This window comes from Mirounga leonina, unplaced genomic scaffold (genome assembly GCF_011800145.1).
Source record: "Mirounga leonina isolate KUSES-001 unplaced genomic scaffold, KU_Mleo_1.0 Mir_173, whole genome shotgun sequence".
Taxonomy (NCBI): domain Eukaryota; kingdom Metazoa; phylum Chordata; class Mammalia; order Carnivora; family Phocidae; genus Mirounga; species Mirounga leonina.
Window position 1 is genome coordinate 53,308,822 of NW_023270447.1, and position 23,740 is coordinate 53,332,561.

The window sequence follows — 23,740 nt, forward strand, 5'->3', positions numbered from 1 at the left end:
AAAGAAGACCTAAATTACAGGAAAACATCTCATGTTTATAGATTGTAAGACTTTATATTGTTAAGATGGTAATACTTCCCAAATTGATTTACAGTTTCAATTTAATTATTTTTAAGATTTATTTATTTGTGAGAGAGAGCAAGTGTGCGCATGTGGAGCAAGGGGCAGAGGGAGAGGGAGAGAAACTCTGGAACACTCTTCTGCTGAGCCTGGAGCCTGACGCGGGGCTCTGTCTCACAACCCTGAGATCATGACTTGTGCCAAAATAAAAACTTAGCCACCCAGGGGCTCCTCAATTTAATTTTTTTTTTTTTAAGATTTTATTTATTTATTTGACAGAGAGAGACACAGCGACAGAGGGAACAGAAGCAGGGAGAGTGGGAGAGGGAGAAGCAGGCTTCCCGCGGAGCAGGAAGCCCGATGCGGGGCTCGATCCCAGGACCCTGGGATCATGACCTGAGCCGAAGGCAGATGCTTAACGACTAAGCCACCCAGCGCCCCCCCCAATTTAATTTGTATCAAAATTTCAACTGCCTTATTTGAAGAAATTAATAATTTAAAATTCAATGGAAGAGACCAAGATAGCAAAAATTATTTTGAAAGAGAACAAAAGTTGAAGGACTTCTATTCCCAAATTCAGAACTAACTGAAAGGTAGGCTGCCTGGGTGGCTCAGTCGTTATGCGTCTGCCTTCGGCTCAGGTCATGATCCCAGGGTCCTGGGATCGAGCCCTGCATCAGGCTCCCTGCTCGGCGGGAGTCTGCTTCTCCCTCTCCCACTCCCCCTACTTGAGGTCCTGCTCTCGCTATCTCTCTCTGTCAAATAAATAAATAAAAATCTTAAAAAAAAAAAACTTACTGAAAGGTGTAGTAATCAAACCAATATGGTACTGGCATAGGGATAGATCAGTGGAATAGCATTGAGACTCCAGAGATAAATCATTACATTTATGGTTAGTTACAAGGGTGCCAAGACAATTCAGTGGGAAAGAATAGGTTTTCAACAAATGGTACTGGGATAACTGGATACAAACATTAACAAATTGAGTCATAGACTTAAATGTCAAAGCAAAAACTACAAACTCTGAAGAAAACATAGGCATAAATGTTTGTGACCTTGGATTTGACAATAGTTTTTCAGATATGACACCGAAAGTAGGAACAAGAAATGAAAAACTAGATGAATTAGACTCCATTAAAGTTAAAACCGTTTTTTACTTTAAATTTCCACGTGTTGAAAGTGAGAAGACAATGCACAGAATGGAAGAAACTACTTGCAAATCATGTATCTGATTAGGGACTGGTATCCAGAACATATATAGAACTCTTATAGTTCAACAATAAAAGACAACCCAAATTTAATTTACCAATTAAAAATAGGTAAAGGATCTGAATAGATACTTCTCCAGAGAACACATGTAGATGGCCAATAAGCACATGAAAAGATGCTCAATGTCAGGTCACTAGGGAAATGAAAATCAAAACCACAATGAGCTACCATTTCACACCATTTGAAAAAGAACAGCAATTAACTAGTGACTATTTCAAGAAATTGGGACCTTCATACATTGCTGGTGGCACAGCTATGTTGGAAAACAGTTTAGTGTTTCCTCAAAAAGTTAAACAGGTATCGTATGTCCCAGCACTTCCACACTTAGTATGTAACCTAGAGAATTGAAAACACATCTACACAAAAGTTTGTACGTGAATGTTCATAGCAGCAGTTACAGTCATAATAGGTCTAAGTGGAAATAACCCAGATGTCCATCAACTGGTGAATAAACTATGGTATAGCCATATAATGGAATATTACTTAGCAATAAGAAGGGAATGAAGTCCTGATACATACTACAACATGAGTGAATCTTGAAAACATGCTAAGTGAAAGAGGTTGGACTTTTGTGTCTGTCATAATGTGTGGTTTCATTTATATGGAATGTCCAGTATAGTCATATCCACAGACACCAAAAGTAAAGTAGTGGTTGCCAAGGTCTGGGATGATAGGGAATGACTGTTAACAGGTACAGAGTTTAATTAGGAGGTAATGAAATTTTCTGAAATTAGTGTTAGTGTTTTCACAATCCTGTGAACGTAGTAAATCTGCTTAATTGTGCTCTTTAAAAGGAAATTTTGCAGTATGTGAATTATTTCTCAGTAGAACCAACATACATATTGTTTCAAAAAACTAGAGGGCTAGATGTGGGTTCTTTGAAAAAACTGATAAAATAGATAAGCCTTTCATGAGACTGGTCAAGGAAAAAAAAGTATGTGCAAGTGTCAGGAATGAAAAAGAATATGATTTGTAATCTTTCAGATATTGAAAATATAATAAGGTATTTTGAATACCTATGCCAGTAAGTGAAAAAAAAACTGGAAGCACATACATTCTTAGAAATAGAACTTGTAAAACTCACATGAGAGAAATTACAGTTAAAAAGTTTGAATAATCTTATAACCATTAAAGAAGTGAATCTGTAATGAAAAATCTCAAAAATAAACTTTTAGGTTTAGAGTTCTACAAAAACTTGAAGGAAGAAATAATTCCTCCCTCATTTATGAAGGTAGCATGATCTTGATATAAGAAAGTATAATACAAGAAAAATTACAGACCAGACTCACAATAACAATATCTAGTAAGGATGATATAGTAGTACTGAGTTGGGTTAGAAAATATAAGGTGGAGTTAACATGAGAAAACAATTAATGTAGTTCATCACATTATCATTTTTTTTTTTTTTAAAGATTTTATTTATTTGACAGAGCACAAGCAGGGAGAGTGGCAGGCAGAGGGAGAGGGAGAAGCAGGCTCCTGGCCGAGCAGGGAGCCCAATGTGGGGCTCAATCCCAGGACCCCAGGATCATGACCTAAGCCGAAGGCAGACTCTGACTAAGCCACCCAGGCGCCCCAATCACATTGTCAGATTGAGGAAAAAATTTATGTAGAAAAAATTGTGTGATGAAATTCGTATCTATTCATGAAGATGCTCTTAGCAAACAGAGTATGTCAACTTTCTCAATATGATATTTTGAACCAGCCTTATATTTAATGGTGAAACCTTGAAAGCTTTCAAGTTGAACAGATACAAGACAGAGATACAGGTTGTGATCGCTTCTATTTATCATTCTATTATACAAGAGAGAAAAATAAGCAAAATACACAGCTGTTATTATTTTTTTAATTTATTTATTTGACAGAGAACACAAGTAGGCAGAGCGGCAGGCAGAGGGAAAGGGAGAAGCAGGCTCTCTGCTGAGCAGGGAGCCCGATGCAGGACTCGATCCCAGGACCCTGGGATCATGACCTGAGCCGAAGGCAGCCGCTTAACCGACTGAGCCACCCAGGCGCCCCAATACACAGCTGTTATAGTAGGTGATATGATTGTGAGTATAGAAATTCTAATTCAGATTTCTCTAGAGATAAATTATTCACATAATTTAGTAACGTGGCTTAATATATAAAATAAAAAGTGATAAAAATGATAATGTTTAATATATGAAAGTCAGTAGTATTTCTATGTAGCAGCAACAGTTAAAATACCTTTAAAGTTGTAAAAATAAATACTCAGAAATCATTCCAAAAATTATGTATAAAGCCTCTTTTCAGGGAATATATTAAAACCTTATTGTGAGATACTAAAGAACTAAATAAATTGAGAAGAAATACTATTCATGGATTTGAAGCCTTATTTTTTTTTTAGTGATGTCAGTTTTCCTAGTTAATGTGCAGATTCAGTGATACTGCAGCCAAGATCTCAGAAGATATATGTAGTTTTAAATAGAAAAGCTAAGTCTAAAATTTATAAGGAGAGGGAGAGGGCCAGTTATTTTTGCATAGGAAAAATAACAGGATAGCAGGACTTGACGTAGTAGATACTTAGATTTGTTTTGTTTTGTAATGAGGACATTATGGTGTTAGGAGGGGGCTAAGCAAAGAGACGAATGGGACAGAATAGAAATCCTGTTAAGTGTACCAACACATAGGTGAACACTTGATTTTTGATAGGGGCACTGTGGAGCAGTGATGAAAGAGCTTTTAAAAGAAATGATTCCAAGGTAATTGGGCTTCTATAAAGCCAGAAACAAAATTGACTCCTTACCTCACAACATACACAAAAGGTCAATTCCAGGTAGATCATAGATAAAAAAGTAAAAAGTACAACTAAAAGTTTTAGAGATGAGTATAACTTTAGCTTTGGTAAGAATTACCAAACAAGGTACAAAATGTACAAAACCTAAAGGAAAAATGATACTACATTATATTAATCAAAAGATACTATAGGGGTGCCTAGGTGGCTCAGTTGGTTAAGTGACTGCCTTCAGCTCTAGTCATGATCCCGGGGTCCTGGGGTAGAGCCCCACATTGGGCTCCCTGCTCAGCAGACAATCTGCTCCTCCCTCAGCCCCTCCACCCCTGCCCCCTGCTTGTGCACTCTCTCTCTCTCTGTCTTTCAAATGAATAAATAAAAATATTTTTTTTTTATTTAAGATTTTATTTATTTGTCAGAGAGCATAAGCAGGGGGAGTGTCAGGCAGAGGGAGAAGCAGGCTCCCTGATGAGCAGGCTCCCTTATGAGCAAGGAGCCCGACGCAGGACTCGATCCCAGGATCCTGGGATCATGATCTGAGCTGAAGGCAGACGCCTAACTGACTGAGCCACCCAGGTATCCCAATAAAAATCTTAAAAAAAAAATGGTACTATAAAGAGTGGGGGAAAAAAACAAGTATAAAGTAGAAGACTGTATTTGTAACACATAAACAAGGACTTATATTTAAAATAACTATCATTGATTTTTAATTATTAGATTATATGTATAATTATATATAACATAATTAAATGTATAAAATGAGTAAGTATATATATTATTAGAATCAGAAAAAATACAACCTAATAGAAAAAAAGCCTTAAACAGGTATTTTACAAGAGAAAAAATTCAAATGATTAATAAATATATGAAATGGTATTCAATCTCGTTAGGAATCAGGAAAATGTAAATTAAAGCCAGTATGAGATTTAACTGTATTCGTAAAAGTTGCAGTAAATACTAAAGTCTGACTATACCAGGTGACGGTGATACAAATTTTGGTTTTATCTAGTGCTGTTGAACATGTGCATGTATACACTATTACTTAGGAGTCCTTTCCTAGATTTATACCTAGACAAACTTGTGCAAATGTGCCCAGTACACTTTGATAAGAATTTATGGCAGCATTGATTGTAATAGTCCAAACATGGAACCAGCCCAAATGTTCATGTGCAGTAGCTTGGATGAATAAATTAATGCAGTGGAATATTCTGCAGTGAAAATAAATGAACCGCAGCCACATGTACCATCATAGATGAATATTAAAATAAATAGGTAAATAAGACATAAAGAATACATACAGTATATTTCCATTTAGATAAACTCAGAAACAAAACTAGATTGTCTAGAACATGCATTCTCAGCAGGGAGGATCTTTTTTCTGTTGGTGGCAAAAATTGGGTCTTTGGAGGTAAAAAAAAAAAAATGGTCAGTATCATAATGGTTTGTGGCCCTCCAAAGCTTAACACTACCTGGCAAAATCTTTACTTAGTATTTAATTTCTGTTTTGAGTTTTCTTGAGTATCACATGAGCACCATTTATAGTGATATGAGTTCATAGAAGATAGACAAAGCATATACAATGTCAGTACTACAAAACTGTTAGATAGGTGATTGGAGGACTTTCAAATGATTGCTTGATCTTGAAGTCATCAATAGAGGTGGTCTACACATGCCAGTTGGTTCCATTAGCTGCTTTGTGAATGTTTGTTTGATACTCTGTGCTTTTGTGTATGACTTTGGCATTAAGAATTAAATAGAAATATGCTCTTTTATTATTTAATTGAACAAAAGTTATTCAACCCATTAGTTATACCAATACTGAAAAGAAGAAAATGTCAACTCTCTTAATATCTAGTAGTTAATTAAGTTAAAAGTTTCTTTTTTGGATCAAGCAAAAGGGAAAAGTTTACTAAGTATTGTAGGAAATTAATTTTTTCAATTGTTCTATTTGCTGGAAAAGTAGATGTTAATTTAAAAATTTTGTTTGCATTGCTGTTATATAAATGGATACATATGTAATTTGATGCATCACAATTTATGTAAATAAATTACATTAAAAAGCAAATAACAGTTATAAAGGTAAGTGAAATATCGATAGCCTTTAAACTTTTAACTTTTAGGGGCGCCTGGGTGGCTCAGTCATTAAGCGTCTGCCTTCGGCTCAGGTCATGATCCCAGGGTCCTGGGATTGAGCTCTGCATCGGGTTCCCCGCTCAGCCCGGAGCCTGCTTCTCTCTCTCCCACTACCCCTGCTTGTGTTCCCTCTCTGGCTGTGTCTCTCTGTCAAATAAATAAAATCTTTAAAAAAAAAAAAACAGCTTTTAACTTAAAAATTTTAATCATTTCTAACCCTGTATTGAGTAAAAGAGTAGGCTTTATATACCTTATATGTATATAAAAAAAATCACAGATACACATACAGATAAACAGTATATCTGTGATATTAGAAGTTCAAGGAGAGTGATTAGGGGAAAATCTGAAAAGGCTACTTAGGGTTGATAATGGGGAAAAAGAAAGGCAAGAAACACTGGTCTAGAAATGCATGTATGGGTGATAAAACTATAAAGAAAAGCAAAGAAGTGATTATCATAACATTCAGGATATTAACTCTGAGGATAAGGTAGGTGCTGGGTGCTTTTAGAATTATGACAGTGGTCTGTTTTTTGACTTACGGGGTAGTCACTTAGGTGTTTACATTATAGTTATGCATTAGTCTCTATGTTCATGTTTTATGTACATTTCTATATGGGTGTTACAATGAAAAAGATAGTTTGTAGACTTTATGGAAATGCAGAAAATAATTAGATTTTACATATGCATGGTTATGAACTTAAACTTGTTTTTTAAAAGATTTTATTGATTGATTGATTGATTGAGAGAGAACGCGTGCGTGCACAAGCCAGCTGAGGGACCGAGGGAGAGGGAGAGAGAATTTCAGACTCCATGCTGAGTGCAGAGCCTGATGTGGGGCTTGATCTCACAACCCTGAGATCATGACCTGAGCCCAAATAAAGAGTCGGAGGCTTAGCCAGCAGAGCTACCCAGGCGCCCCCAACTTAGTAAATTTTTTTTTTTAAGATTTTATTTATTTGTCACAGAGACAGAGAACACAAGAAGGGAGAGGGGCATAGAGAGAGAGTGAGAAGCAGACTCCCCACTGAGCAGGGAGCCCGAAGTGGGGTTTGATCCCAGCATCCTGGGATCATGACCTGAGCCGAAGAACCAACTGAGCCACCCAGGCGTCCCCAACTTAGTAAATTTCTTTTTTTTTTTTTTTAAAGATTTTATTTATTTGACAGAGAGAGACACAGTGAGAGAGGTTCGGAACACAAGCAAGGGGAGTGGGAGAGGGAGAAGCAGGCTTCCCGCGGAGCAGGGAGCCTGATGCGGGGCTCGATCCCAGGATCCTGGGATCATGACCTGAGCCGAAGGAAGACGCTTAACGGCTGAGCCACCCAGGCGCCCCCAACTTAGTAAATTTCTTAAACAAAAAATAGATGTTGACCGATTAAAAGATTTCTCTGAACAGAAACAGAAATGCCAGGGTTTGTTTTTTATTTTTCAGATGGGCTCAGTTCTTCATTCATCCGCTAATGATCAGAGATGCAATTGACCGCGAGGTTGAAGCTGTTGATAGTGGTAAGATAAGTGCTTTATATCTTACTACTATTTTTTGCATTGAACTAGGTATTTAGCACATATACGATTCTTTATCACTAGACCATTTTATCTTTATATCATAAAGGGCTAAAATGAAATCAGTGTGTCATTTATTCCTAAACCATTAAATGTCTTAATTCAGTGTAGATTTGAAATAAAAGAATGATAGAATATTGTTTTTCAGTCTTTGTTTTTTGAGGGTTTTACCATAGTGATTAATCTTTTGCAGGATGGTAGCCTAATCCTTAAAGCTAATGCTGGGTGTTAAAACGTTAAAAGCTCACATAACTCCTTTTTCATGAAGAGACATTTTCTCTGAGGCTTTAAGTACCATTCTGATATTTAAATAGCTTACCCTTTGTTACCTCTGTGTACCTGTGCTTTGTAGTTTGAATTTTGGTTGTTCTGAAAACAATTGTGATATATTTATGGATGAAGAAACTAAATCCCTGAGTAGGAAATGCATTTAATTTTGTTTTTTGACAGTTTTTCTTGTCTTTAGGATGTAAAGAATGAAGACCGTAAGGAAAACTGTACTTATATAGGGTGAGGCTTCATTATAGAGCTGTGCTGTAAATATCCCTTAATTACAGAGTACCAATAAATAGCACCAACATAGAATAACCCTGCTTGCCTTATTTTAGCATTGGAAACATGTAATACTACTCTTGGGTCACTTTAAGTTCATATAGGTTACGCTTGGCTTGCAAGAACTTAAGAGGCAGGTTTCTGCACTGGTTTCTGCTTTTGTGGCATTTTTCCTCTTTGGCTTGATTCAGTGTCGAGTTGTAATGACTTACTGCATTCATTAAGCTGAGTAAACTATAGATGGTTACAAAGAGCCATCTGTCTGGAAGTCATCAGATTTGTGTTTTACTTCTAGAAATTTAACTGATTGTGGACCTCAACTTATTTGTAAAAGAGGGTGGGATGGAGTTCTCTTCCTCCTAGCTCTTCTAGCTCCTTTTAATCAAGGATTCATTTTCTTCATTTTTGTTATTTGCCTACCACAATGTCTCTTTTATCATAGATCCAGATAAGTATTTGTTGAGTGGATGACAAACCAAAATAACCAAGGAAAACTAAAAGCCTTTCATACTTTTTGAGACCTAGGAACTGTTTTCTGTCGTAGATACTTTGAAGTATATTTTTCTTCATACAGTTTCTAGATTGGGTTCATGTGTTAGTATTTACAAAATAAAACCTTTAATTCAATTTTCCAGTTTAAGTCAAAATAATGTAGTTATGTAATAAGTAGTTTGGGTTTAAAATGAACTTAAACTAAAAGCTTTTTTGTTTTTGTTTTGCTCTGCTCATTTATTTGTCTTTTTAGAAAATTTTTTAAATTTTTAAAAGATTTTATTTATTTGACACAGAGAGAGCGTGCAGAAGCAGGCAGAGCAGCAGGCAGAGGGAGAAGCAGGCTCCTGGCCAAGCAGGGAGCCCAATGCGGTGCTCAATCCCAGAACCCTGGGATCGTGACCTGAGCTGAAGGCAGACCCCTAACGACTGAGCCACTCAGGCGCCCCATTTGTTTTTGATGAGAGGAGACCTAGTTCAATTTGTGACTTGATACAAAGAGCTCAATATATGTCATTAGTCACTTAACCTTCCAAGTGTGAAGGATTTACTTAGATCAGGGACATGGGGGAGCTCTTAAATTGTAACTGGTGTAATAACTTTAGTATTCATTAACCAGGTTCAAAAGTTCAATAATCTGATGTTACTTTCTTCTATTCAGTTGTGATAGTCTTTCTTCTAACCTTCTTAATCACATGTTTTTAGTTGCCTGCTTGCTTGGATGGCATTCCTTGTTAGAGAAGTTGAAGGAACGTTCAACTTTTCCTGGCAGATTCATCTTTTCCTTTTCCTTTTTTTTTTTTTTTATTCCTCTCCACCTGCTTATAAAAAAGATTCTTTCCTGGGTTTTTAATTTATTTTGTAGTTCTGACTTCATTACTCTATCACTGTGCCCTGCATTGACGACCTATTTTTGTTCTAATCTTTCAAAGGAGTGGTTATACACTTATATTTATAAGCATTTATTTATACATTGCAGATAGGTATGTTCAGTGTTTTACAGTTTTCTTGAATACATTTGATAACAGAAACTCATGTCAGTGTCCACAGGGTAGGTTTTAAAATGGGATTAACTTACTGCTAAAAGAAGATTGTAGAGAAAAAAAATTGTTCTTAATGATTAGCTTTTTATTTTATTTTGTTTTTAAGATTTTATTTATTTATTTGACAGAGAGGTAGAGAGAGAGCACAAGTAGGCAGAGAGGCAGGCAGAGGGAGAGGGAGAAGCAGATTCCCTGCTGAGCAGGGATCCTGACGCGGGGCTCAGTCCCAGGACTCTGGGATCATGACCTGAGCTGAGGGCAGACGCTCAACCGACTGAGCCACCCAGGCGCCCCTAGCTTTTTATTTTAATGATAGTTCATACTCACATAAATATAATTTCCTACACAATGTGTCCTGGTGATTGAGATTGAAAATATGGCGAAAGCCTTTTTAAATCTAATCAAGTAGCAGAATGTGTTCTCTCAGTGTTCAGATACTTATACTCTATTTTTATCAGTTGTTGTGGATATATCACTTTGTGAATATGTTTACATGTCTACTCTATTGTCTTCCTGTTGCCACTAAAACAAATTACCAGAAACCAAGTGACTCAAAATATCACAAATTTATTTTCTTAAACTTTGGAGGTCAGAAGTCTAAATTATTTCCTTACTTAGCTGCATTCCTTTTGGAGGCTCTAAGAGAGAAGCTGTTTCCTGGCCCTTTCCACCTTCTAGTTACCATTTGTGTCCCTGGGCTATGGCTCCTTTCTCTGTCTTAAAAGAGTCATCAGGGTAGAACCTTCTCTCTGAACTCTGCTTGTGTCTTTTCTGTGACTTTGACCCTCTTGCCTTTCTCTTATAAGGACCCTTAGGATTACATTAGGACCACCCAGATAATCCAGGATAACCTCTCCTTCTCAGGATCCTTAATTTAATTCATACCCACAAAGTTCCTTTTACCATGTAAGGTAACCCATTCACAGGTTTTGGAGATTAGGATGTATACATCTTTGGGGGCTCTTATTCAACCTACCACACTTTATAATGGAATTGTTTTTCTTGTCTTGTAGCCATATCTTCATATTTTTTTAACGGAGTTTGTTTTGTTTTTTAATTTACTTTGTTGAAGCTATGTATATATTTTTTACTGTCCCATTATTGATTTAGACTTTATGGTTTATAACTAAAGTATTTTGAATACGTTTACTTCTGTTTCTTCCCTTCCCTACTGTCACCACTTTAGTTTCCACTCTCTTCAAATATAACAGTGATGACCCCTGATCAGTTTTCTTGTCTCTATTTTTGCTTCCCTTCAACCCATTCTCCACTTTTACAACTAGAATGAACTTGCTAAAGTCCAAATCTGATAATGTGACTCTCCTAACATCTGCAGATGTTTATTAAACATATGCAACGCTTTGCCATTACTCCTATGATAAATAATAATAGCTGACATTTATTGAGCATGTATTATATGCATTGTTGTGATTGTTATTCCCCATTTTCCATATTTGACATCCTTATCCCCATAGGCTTAGAGAGGTTAGTACTTAGAGTTCCAGAATCAGCCATTTCCCCAGTTTTTTTCAAAATTTTTTTTTTCCTTATCTCTTCAGCCTGGTGTCTTGCCTCTGCTTTGATTCTGAACATTTGCTCAACCAAAAAACTATATCTGTTTCAGAGGTGCCATAATCTCCTTCTTCTTTAAGATTTTCTCCTTAGAATGTTTTACACACTCCCATTTCTCCTTCTGTTCCTATTCCCTAGAAAACTCTAGTTTGTCCCTCAGTGCTCAGCTTGAGTCATTCCCCAGAAAGCCTCCATTTCTAAGTGCCCCCCCCAATAAAGTCACACACACAAATAAGACAAAATTAGTTAGGTGACAGTCCTTTTATATTTTCGTAATACCCTATGTGTTGTAACACTTAACCATAGCAAACTGCAATTTCTATTGACTCTAAGCTCCTGTGATTATTAAACAGCTCCACTGGCCTCTTTGCTGCCTTTGAACTCAGTGACGTATTTCTTGTCTCTTAAAGCCTTTGAATTTATAATTTCCGTACCTAGAAAACTTCCCCAAAACTTATGATATCATCCTCACTTTATGTGGATTTTGCTCACTTGTCACCTCCTCAGTCCTTTTATGACCACCCTGTTGTCACTCTCTATTCTCTTACACAGATTTATTTTTCTTATAGCACCCACCACTGATATTATGTTTAGAATCTATTTGTTGGTTTATTTATTGTTTATCTCCGCTACTAGAATATAAACTACTTGAGGGCAGGGCCTGGCTCCCCCTCCTTTTTTTTTTTTTCACATTTCTACCTCTAGCAACTGGTTCAGTAGTACCTGCCTCATAGTAGATGTTCAGTAAATAATTGTTGAAGGAATAGATCTTATCTTATTTAATCCTTATAAAAATCCTATGAACTAAGTACTAATAACTCCATTTTATAGATGCTGAAATAGAATCAGAAAAGTTAGAGAATATCCTCAAGGTTGTACAGCTTAGTATATGGCAGAAGTTGGATTCTAGCCAAGATATTTCTGACTTCACATTGATTTTTCTTAACCATTAATACTTTCTTACTGACATAGCTGGTTTTGGAGGAAATTTCAACAATGTATATGACAAAGTTCCCAGGTAATAAGGAATTTGATTTAACATTTTATTAGCACTTTATCAGTAAATTCTTGGATATAGCATCCTAGAATTGAAACCTTCAGGTCATTAACTATCTTGTTTCATTTGAAAATAAGGGAAAACCTCTAGAAAGGTGTACTGACTGCCCAAAATTACAGACTGTGTAAAGTCATAGAGTCTGGGCTACGTCATTGAGTTATCCACTTCAGTCTTATAACACACAATTCAAAAATTAATTTTTTAAAATTAATTTTTTATTTTTAAATAAAGATTTTATTTATTTATTTGATAGAGAGACACACAGCAAGAGAGGGAACACAAGCAGGGGGAGTGGGAGAGGGAGAAGGAGGCTTGCCGCGCAGCAGGGAGCCCCATGTGGGGCTTGATCCCTGGACTCTGGGATCATGACCTGAGCCGAAGGCAGACACTTAACGACTGAACCACCCAGGCCCCCCCAAATTAATTTTTGTTACTTCCTTACTTTCAGTTCTGTGCAGTTCAGTTCTTGAATTTCCATTAATAAAGCAAATACTGAATTTCATTTTATTAAAAGTGTTTCTTTAAAACTGACAGAATATCAACTTGCAAGACCTTCTGATGCAAACAGAAAAGAAATGTTGTTTGGAAGCCTTGCGAGACCTGGACATCCTATGGGGAAATTTTTTTGGGGTAAGATGCTGAATACTTCATCTTATTTCATATTTTCTAATTGAGGAAGATTGAAAATAGGAAAAGTTGATAAAGAATGGAAGATTATGAAAGCAGAGTAGTTAGGTTCCTTTTACCTTTTAGGATAAGTAGGCAGCTTTTCAAATAGAAAATAGTTGAGCATGCATGTATTTGGTTCTCTAACATTGGGTATATCAAGAATAGCACCTAACATTTTGTGAATGCTTTCTGAGTATCAGATACTCTGCTAACACTACATGAATTACCTCATTTGATCATCGTTAACAATGTTATGAGCCAGGTACCATTATCTCCATTTAAAGATAAAGAAACAGGCTCAGGGAAGTTATTTAATTTGCTTAAATCACACAGTGGTGGATGTGAGATTTGAACCTCTGTTTATATGATTATAAAGTCTGTGCTCTACCCCAGCCTGACATTTCCATTTATCAACAGAGATTCAGCAATGATTTCTGTAATAGTTTTTGAGCTGTGACCAAATTTTGTTTAATCAGTAAGCTGTTTAAATAGTATCTGTTTTTCATAATGGCTTTTTCTTAGTGTTAGAATTCAGTTATAACCTCATATTAACCCTCTTGACCATACTGTAGAATCTGGGATAGTTGATCTAAATAGTACTTAGCCATCAAAAAAAAAAAAAAAAGAAATCTTGCCATTTGCAGTGACGTGGATGGAACTAGAGGGTATTATGCTAAGTGAAATAAGTCAGTCAGAGAACAACAATTATATGATCTCACTGATATGTGGAATTTAAGAAACAAAACAGAGGCTCATAGGGAAGAGAGGAAAAAATAAAGCAAGACAAAATCAGAGAGGGAGACAAACCATAAGAGACTCTTAATCATAGGGAACAAACTGAGGGTTGCTAGAGGGGAGGGAGGATAGGGAAGATGGGGTAACTGAATGAAGGATATTAAGGAGGGCATGTGATGTAATGATCACTGGGTATTATATAAGACTGAATCACTGACCACTACCTCTGAAACCAATAATATATTATATGTTAGTTAATTGAATTTAAATTTAAAAAATGGGAAATAAATAAATAGAACTTCATTCAAAGGATGTTTTGCTTCCCTGTTTATTTTGTACAGTTATATACATTTTATATGACAACCTTAGTTTATATGGTTTATTTTTAAGGATTATGTAGAATATTAATAAAATAATTCAGAGATAAAACCTGAATTGAATACTAGACTAATTATTAAGAGAGGAAGCTTAAGACAGCTGCTGTTGTTAAGGTATTGCCAAATGGAGATTCCTATGTGTTAAAATATGTCAGAATTGTTTTTGTGAATTTTTGTCGTATATTGATGTTATTGTTTGTTATACACTAGTTCTATATTCTTGAGTCACTTAGGTTATTTCATTACTTACGTATTAGTAGCAGAGTATGCATTTTTGCTGTGGAGACTTTTGACAAAGTAAACTTTAAAAAAATTTTTAATTTCAGTATAGTTCAAAATAAACTTATTAATTTCTGTGATCTTTTTCATCCTTTTTTACAGGAAATGCTGAGACACTCAAACAGGAGCCAAAAAGGAATAATATTGATACGCATGCTAGATTGAGAGAATTCTGGATGCGTTACTATTCTGCTCATTACATGACTTTAGTGGTTCAATCCAAAGGTAGTAATACTATCTATTACTGCCCTTAGAATTAGTGTTGCAGTGTACTCTTAATTATTTTAGTGCTTGATCCTAATATGACCTAAAGGAAATCAGGATTTGGAAAAGTCATATAGCAAGGGCACAGCTTAGGGAAGCACAGCATCATCTGATTCTCAGGCAAATGTTTTTTTCTTTTAGAGAAAGAAAGGTCTTATCTCTAGGCTAGTCTAGGCTAGTCTGTGAATATACTAATGTACTAATAGGTCATGAATTGGTCTTTTAAGTCACATTCAGATGCTGCCTCTGTTATCTTTGGCTTTGCATTTAATCTGTATTGATCATAAACTGACAGGGCAAGGTGTCTATCTTTTCATCTTTACATAGGGTCCAGTAAAATGGCATGATTAATTGAAATCCATCATAGTAATGATAGCAAAAGTATCTTAAATGTATTGATCATTACTTCTGTTCTTTTCCTTCTTTTATCATTATCTTCAGTAACTTGTATTAACTTTTTCTCATTAAAGAAATGATAGCTTTCTTTTGTTTTCTTTATATTGCAATCTCTTTTGTTCAGTTGTCAAACTGTTCTTTTTTGACATATCTTATAGTTTGCATATTTATTTTTGAAAAAGTAACCTTCTCACCTGATATGACTCTTCCTTTTTATAAAATTTTGTTCTGTCATGTCAAAATTAAAATTAGAGCTAACTTGGCACTTAAATATAAAACATTTTTGCATTTAGGGTCAAAATTAATCTATTAAAGTTGACTTGAATGTAAAGCTATGGATACAGAATGGTAGATTCTTTTGTCCAGACTACAGATGTGCTTCTAGATTCCCTTTACAGCATTTGTTAAAATAGGCAGTTCCATATTCGGTGTATAATTTACAATTTATTTCCAAGTCTTTCACAAATGTGCATTTTTCTTCAACTGTGTATTATTTCCTTTGCATTCTCTTCCTCTGTGATGACAAATATAAGAGCTTATTAATGCTTGTTGCAAATTTCTAAAATAAGTCCTAGATATTTGATAAGAGAAACTTGTACAATTTAAATTCAGTTGTTTTTAAGCTTTAGCATTTATTATACCATTTAAAAGTTAAATATCTAGGGGTGCCTGGGTGGCTCAGTAGGTTAAGCATCGGACTCTTGATTTCAGCTCAGGTCTTGATCTCAGGGTAGTGAGTTCAAGCCCCATGCTGGGCTTAAAAAAAAAGATTATATATATATATTATACAATTTATAAAATAGTGTTTTTTAAGTGCATAAAATAAGATTTCAATATCTATATAAATGGTATATAAGAGATTCAGAGCTTGATTAATTTGTATCTTGGTTTTTACTGGGGCACCTCTTGAAAATTAGTGAAACATGTCTGTTGGAACTAACAAATACTGTTCATTGATAGTAATGAGTCAGTGAGATAAAGGGAAAAGGTTTCTTTTTGCACTTAGATCTGCTTTACTAGAAATTGCAAAAGAATTTTGTGTGAAATATAAGAATCAAAAGAAGATGAAAATCATATGAAACCTAAGAGGAATACTTACAGATCAAAGCCTTAGCAAGTATAAAATAATGTAAAATAAATGGAGTGTAAAAGTACTAATGAGATGCTGAGAAAGAAGGATCAGTATGGTGTGGGTTAATTGGGAGAAACCTTCCTAGAGGAAGTAAGTTTTGGAATGGAGTAGGAGGATGGTTCTTATTCTTAATCTCTTGGCTCTCCACACTGCCTAATGATAAACAAAAACTTTTTTTTTAACTTGTGTACTTTTTCTAACTTTATCAGCTAGAAATACTTAACTGTTATTTTTGTTGTTGTTGTTACTCATTACTGGTTAAGGAGTGGCAAGTAAAGCCCAAATCAAAGTATTCCTTTGTTTTATACCTAAAGATAGGAGAGAAATCTAATTGCATTTCTACCTTAAATAACAACCTTGCATTTCCCTGTTTCCTTCCTGCCCTCCCCACAAGAAACACTGGATACTTTGGAAAAGTGGGTGACTGAAATCTTCTCTCAGATACCAAACAAGTAAGACATTTTCATAAACCATATACTTTTAGAGTTAAAGAGGCATCTTCTTGTATGAGTCCCAGAGGTTCTTTTTTTTTTTTTTGTGGGGGGGGAGGGGTGTTATTTTTTAAACAGGTGATTAAATTAAAACCTAAAGTGGTTTAGCAAGATCACACAGTCTTTGAGTGGGAAAACTAAGATGAGAACCCAAGTTTCTATAATTTCTGTAGTTCAAAATTTATAAGCTTGTAAACTTACAGTAAGCAGTAATGCTGAAGATTTTATGGCTCCTTTTACATTTATTCAGAGTTTTTCTGTTACTGTATAGAGTGTTTGAAACTGTGATATAAAAGCAGGTATTATATTGAGAGGCAGAATATATATATATATATATATACATACACACTTGTATCCCTCAGAACAAATTGTGTTCTGAAAGTTTGTTTCTTAAGTCAGTTGTTTGGGACTTGGAATGCTCTCCCCCATAAAACAAATAATCTTGTAGGTTACGATTGACTTCCCATACTAACTAAAAAGTCTATTTCATGTAGTTGAACCAAATTATCTTTTATTAGAAATTGCCTATATGGTTCCAGTTCAAAAAGCTACTACTTTTTGTCTACCTCAAATTCATCAAAATAATACAAATATTTAAGATACACTTTGTTACAACATTTTTGTTACAAAGAATACCAAAAAATTAATTCTGAAGCAATTAAGTCCTTCCTACTCCTAGTAGTTTGTATTTTAATACAATAAATGAAATCAGGTTTTTTTCTTGCATCAGGTGAGTAAGTTAGATTTTTTTTCCAGTTCCTCATTCTAGGACATAATTTATGAAAGCAAAATTGGCTGTGGAAATGTTAGAATAATTTGTAGTAACAACTGGTTGGTTATTATTAACTTGGCTTTATGTAAATTTCCATTGATAATTAGCAGTACTTTTTATGTATGGAAAGATAATGAAAGCCATGCCAAAGTTGTGGGGTTGTTTCGTTTGTTTTGTTTGTTTTGATAAGAAATGAGTATGAGCTATGGAAATGTCGAATGGTAGATTGAAATGTGTTTTACTGTGAACCTTTAGCAAAAAAATCAGAGGTATATTGCCTAGAGGAATTCATTAGGTCCTGTCAATCCCTGATAAGCATTTTTAGAAGTTCTCTTAAATAATATTCACTAACAACTTTGGTTCCTTAATCAGACAGGTTAAAAAGTCTTCTGGGTATTTAATAATAATGCATATTGACCATATTTGAGAAGAAACAGTTAATAGTATCCTCAACCAGATGAGAAGCCTCTAGAAGGAGAGTCCATGTCTTTTAAATACCAAAGTACCTAATACAGTGCATGATACTCAATAATCATTCCATATATACTTGTTGAATTAAAAAAAATATCTCTAGTATGTCTTCTTTCTGAAATGGCTTTATATGGGAGGAGAACTGAAGTTGAATGGGGCTGATAGAGGCAGTAAATATTGGGAGGGGAGGCCCCTTCACTTCACTTCATTGTTTTCTGTCTCCCATGAGTTTTAGAGATATTCAAGTTACTGGGACTGAGGTGAAGAATAGGTTAAGCTCAGGATTTTGGTGGCTTTGTTGCCATCTATTTGCTTATGCCTAGAATGCTTTTCAGCCAGGAGTATGTAGAATAGATTATAAATACCTATCAGTTAGGCATCCCTAAAGATACTGCTTATAAAGGCTTTTGCCAATTAAATTTTAATATATTTGTTTTATTTTCAGTGGGTTACCCAAACCAAACTTTGGCCATTTAACGGATCCATTTGACACACCAGCATTTAACAAACTTTATAGAGGTTCGTGAACCAAAGGTTTAAAACTGTTTGAAATAACTGTAGCGCATTCTCTAAAACTTAATTGAGGCTGCCAATTTTCTTTGAAAATGACAACACAACAGAAAGTACAGCTGGGTTGGAAAGGGAGTAGAAGGACAGAGGAGATCTCCAGTTAGTGACAGACAGCAGGCCAGTAACGGGGGGCAAATTCATCTGCTGCCCTGCTGCTACTCAAGTCTGTTTTATGCTTTCACCCTGTTTTCCCCTTGTTCCCTTTTGTCTTTTGGTTTCCATTTCTTTCCTATTTCATTTTATCTATGCTCTGCTCTTTATTACCTTTAAAAAGAGAAAAATAGAGGAGGGATAACACTTTGGAAATTATTTCCTTTTATCTCAATTATAAAAACAATTTTTTTAAATGAAGAAAAATAAAAATAAAAATGAAGTGTAAAGAAATGGGAAGATCACCCTTAAATCTTACCATGTAGAGAAGTCATTTTAGCAAATTTCCTTTCGTTTCTATAGGTATATTTTAACATAGTTGAGGTGATAAAGTATATACACTTCTATCTCTTGCTTTTTTCATTTAATATATTTGTGAGAATTTCCCAATGAGCCATCACATGGTTATGCTATAATTTACAAAACAATTTGTCCATAGTGAATATTGCAGAAATATTCCTAATTCACCTTTTCTCTTTCTTTGCTCTTTTATCATGGCAGATTTTTTCCCCTCTTTTTCCTGATTGCTTAGGTATTCCCTCCTCTTCTTCCTTTACCCCATTGCCAGTCTCTCTCCTCTTCCCTTTCTTTGATCAATGACTGTTTTGTCACACCCTTTATCTGCTGCCTGCTCCATTCTATCTAAGCTGACTCTTCCAGAGACAACTTATTTTCTGTTGTATTCTTTCTGGCTTTATATTTTCTCTTCATAGAATCATAGAGTAATAGCACTGGGAAGAATTGTAGAGCTACTTTAACCTAACCCCCTTTCCATACCATAAGAAAACAGAGAAAGATTTAAATGAGAATGATTTTCCTCAAGGTTACATAAACACATATAGCAAGATAGAAGTAGGGCTAGATCTTGACCATGGGTCTCCTGACTTCTAGTCCTGTATCCTTTCTTGCAAGAAGGGATCCTTCTTAGGAGTATTTCCTATTTTCATAGTTCTTTTATCTGTTTTCTCTACCTGTGAAACCAAACTGAAAAGAAATTTATAAAAATTACATTATTCAAATTGGAAAATTGGCAACTTGAAATAATAATTGCATTGTATATAACCTTCCCCTGTTGGAGGATGAAATATATTGAATTAAAAAAATTCGTGTAGCATAAAAAAAATTATGGAGAAACACTTATATCTGTTTTTCTGAAAAATATTTTTGTTTAGTTGTTCCAATCAGAAAAATTCATGCTCTGACCATCACATGGGCACTTCCCCCTCAACAGCAACATTACAGGTAAGAGTGCAGGGCAAATTTACTCCATTGGAAACTGAATGAAAGTGATATTTTGAAAGCATATTAAATGGTTTCAATTTGAGGGTTCTGTTATGTGATAAACTGGGACCTCACTACTGGAGTTTTCAAGCCTGGCTATATATTTTAATGTCTTCTTACGTATAAAAACTAGAGTTTTCTTATAGCTAGTTTCCTTTCCTGAGTCTTTGAAATTAAGTATCTTTGTGTGAATGCTAACTTTTGTAATTATTTTCTTTAGTACTTTGAGTACAAAAATATATTAGCTTATGATTTGTCAGTGGGGAACATTCAGTTTGAGCTTGTCAAAAGTAAAATGATTTTGAGCCTGGACTATGACTACAACCTAAATCTGAAGGACCTACACCTTTGAGGTGGTAATGAGTTAGGGAAGAGTTATATAGATTAGGAAAACATTTTCCCAACTTACTTACATAGTTATATGAGCAGAATAGCATGGGCAAGAAGTTCTTTAAAGATAAGGATCAGTCAATGCCTACAAATACTTTTCTGATTAAAAACAAATGCTAATGAACTGATAAGAATTTACCTTATTTTTTTAAAACCATTACCAACAAAACAAACCCATGAGGATAACAAGCAGAAGGAAAATAATGTTGTTTAAGCCCAGTAAAAACTTTTTTTTTTACATATATGATAGAATATTCAATCATCCTATCAAGTTAACAAGAATGGTATGCCTCCAGTGAGAAAGCAGAGAACGTGTATTGTCTAATTGCTTTTGGTGCAAGGATAATACAGGAAAAAGCAATATACATTAATTGTGTAGTTATGGTAGAGTGTCCCCAAAAGTGTTAAAATTATTATATGCATATTTAAAAGTTTATTCTATTTAACTTTTTACTATAAAAAAATACATGCTTGTAAAATATTAAATAGGACAAAAGGGTATTAAATAAAAAGTAAAGCTGTGCTTCCAATTTTTGTTTCCTGAAAAATAGGCCCAACATTAATAGTTTCTTATATATCCTTCAGACATTAAACAGTGAATATGAAACATTTTTTTATGGAGATGAAACTATACTATATATACTGTTCTTCCTTTTTTGGGCAATGCTTATTTTTCTAATTAACAAAGGCTTGTTTATCCTCTGATTGATTACTAAGGTAGTTTATTGCAGAAATCCTGAAAATTACTGAAAAGCAGGAAAAAATCATTCATGATTATGTTTTCCAAAGAATGTTAAAATTTCTGTATGTTTCCATCCAGTTATTAATTTTTATGGATGATTTATTTGTTTTAATGTGCCCTTCATCATGGTTCATTTTGAATCTCTAATTATGTGAATTAGCCTTTTGGGGGAGCTTTTTTTTTTTTTGTTCCCCACAAAGAAGCGAATGTTTAATCCCTACAGAGTAACCAAATACAAAACTGTTAGTTTTGTTTCAGATGCAGATGTTGTGTAATCTATGGCATTCATTCTTTAACTAATTTACTTCCCCTACATCAGTCTTAGTATAGATATAATTCAAATTCATATTTTGAAACAATTTTGTGTGGGGTTTGGGGATTGCTTATGTTGAGATCCTAATATTATATCTTAACTTCTAAGAGTTTATTGAACTCCTTAAACTAATTTTAAAATTTAAGAATGCTTAGATTTCCTAACTTTATTTTTCTATATATTTTTGTTTTGGGAGGAATACATTTCTGAAATTATAGTAGAAGCCAGTAGGAAAAGACAGTTTAAATAATATATATACAATTACTCAGACTATTGAAGTATGTTATTATATAATGTAACATTTTTACACCTGTTACACTTACATTACATTGTCATGAAAACTCTATGAATAAGTAGCTGGGCAAGTAAAGAGAAAAAGAAAAATACAGTGAGGTTAAGTCTCTTGTTCAAGATCATGCATTGACTTAAAGGAATAACTAAAACTATAAGCTAGATTTTTCTGACCCATAAAGCAACACATTTCATTTTACTACAGAGCTTGATGCAATACTGAAAGCTTTTCCTGACACTGACGGATTCATTCTCTGTATTAGGTTCTAAAATGATAATCTGTATTATTTGCATTTTGGGTGAAACAAAAATGAAAGATTTTACCATAAAAAGAAGTTTGGCATTCAAGAGAAAAAGTTGTAGTCTTAATTTTGGAATGAACATAGTGATTTCAGATAAAGAAGTTAATTTTATCATGTTTTCTGTTTTTACTTTGCTATTATCAAATTAATAATAATTTCATGTGTAGTGGAATTTATGTGATAAGTTTATAATCATATTCTTAAATATCATAATATTTGAAGTAAGAATCCCTTGTGTGCTTATACCTTAATTATTTTTATTTTTGACCTTAACATTTTTTTTTAAAGGGTGAAGCCACTTCATTATATCTCTTGGTTGGTTGGGCATGAAGGCAAAGGCAGCATTCTTTCTTACCTTAGAAAAAAGCAAGTATTGGGGTGCCTGGGTTGCTCAGTTGTTAAATGTCTGCCTTCAGCTCAGGTCCTGATCCCAGAGTCCTGGGATCGAGTCCCTCATCGGGCTCCCTGCTTGGCGGGAAACCTGCTTCTCCCTCTCCTACCCTCCCTGCCGTGTTCTCTCTCTCGCTATGTGTCAAATAAATAAATAAAATCTTTAAAAGAAAAAAAAAAAGCAAGTATTTAATAAGTATTTTCAGTGTAGCAGTCTCTGAAAAATAATAGACAATAAGCATTCTATAACCTAGTCTTGTTTTATTTGCCAGAAAGCCTAGAATCAAATTTAATGTTTAATTATAGTCACTTTAATACCTAAATTATTTTAATAGCCCTATTATATTTGTGTATTTCCTTGGAAGCCACCTTTTAGCCCTTATGGGAAGTTAGTTGTACACAAAATTTAAAAAATCATAAATAAATGGATTCCAGAGTTACATAAAAGGTTAGCTCTAATCAAGAATTTAGATTTGAGGGGCGCCTGGGTGGCTCAGTCATTAAGCATCTGCCTTCAGCTCAGGTCATGATCCCAGGGTCCTGGGATCAAGCCCCACCTCGGGCTCCCTCCTCCGTGGGAAGCCTGCTTCTCCCTCTCCCACTCCCCCTGCTTGTGTTTCCTCTCTCACTGTGCCTCTCTGTCAAATAAATAAAATCTTAAAAAAAAAAAAGAATTTAGATTTGAATAGTAAAGAAGTCGGTTATTTAAATGCTATGGATCTCTAGCCTTTCCCAACCCAGAAGGTGGACTTTAATGAAAACTACACTGGGCAGAGAAATAACAACAGATAGTGGGACTATGAGCATTATAAGCAGCTGTGTTAGCAGAATGTTTCCTAATGCATTTAAGCACTTCGGTAAGTTGCCTAGTCAAATCATAGAAAGATAGCTTTAAATCAGGACCAATAATTAAAATACTTCCTTGTTTGATTTTTCTGTACACTAATTCAAGAATGGAAAGGAAGATGGGAAATTTAAGTACTTTAAAGCACTGATATGACTAGAACATTCAAAGAAAGCTGAAAGACCAGGGTTATTATGAAAGAATAAACTAACGGTATTAGTTACATACATACCTTACGTAATAAATGCAGTATGCTTTGAGATGTGCACAATCTTTCTACCTTACCAAACTTCATTAGAATTTCACATTGTTCATTCTGGCTTCCTCCCTTCTTGTTTTAAGTTTTCGGGATTATTCTAGTAGGAAAAGATACAGTCTCATTGCT

At 34.7% G+C, this 23,740-nt stretch overlaps 1 protein-coding gene across 4 annotated transcripts in view; it reads left to right on the forward strand.

The window, feature by feature from the left end:
• Positions 1-23,740, forward strand: part of NRDC (nardilysin convertase) — a 101,166-nt gene that overhangs the window by 53,105 nt on the left and 24,321 nt on the right. For all 4 annotated transcript variants that reach the window (XR_004681674.1, XM_035018570.1, XM_035018568.1 and 1 more), the window contains 7 exons: positions 7,650-7,723; positions 13,031-13,126; positions 14,659-14,781; positions 16,743-16,800; positions 18,528-18,601; positions 19,975-20,044; positions 22,410-22,487. Coding sequence is in view for 3 of the 4 variants with exons in the window: in XM_035018570.1 (XP_034874461.1) it covers positions 7,650-7,723; positions 13,031-13,126; positions 14,659-14,781; positions 16,743-16,800; positions 18,528-18,601; positions 19,975-20,044; positions 22,410-22,487 (573 nt within the window). In the remaining variant the exon portion in view is untranslated. The remainder of the gene's footprint in view (positions 1-7,649; positions 7,724-13,030; positions 13,127-14,658; positions 14,782-16,742; positions 16,801-18,527; positions 18,602-19,974; positions 20,045-22,409; positions 22,488-23,740) is intronic.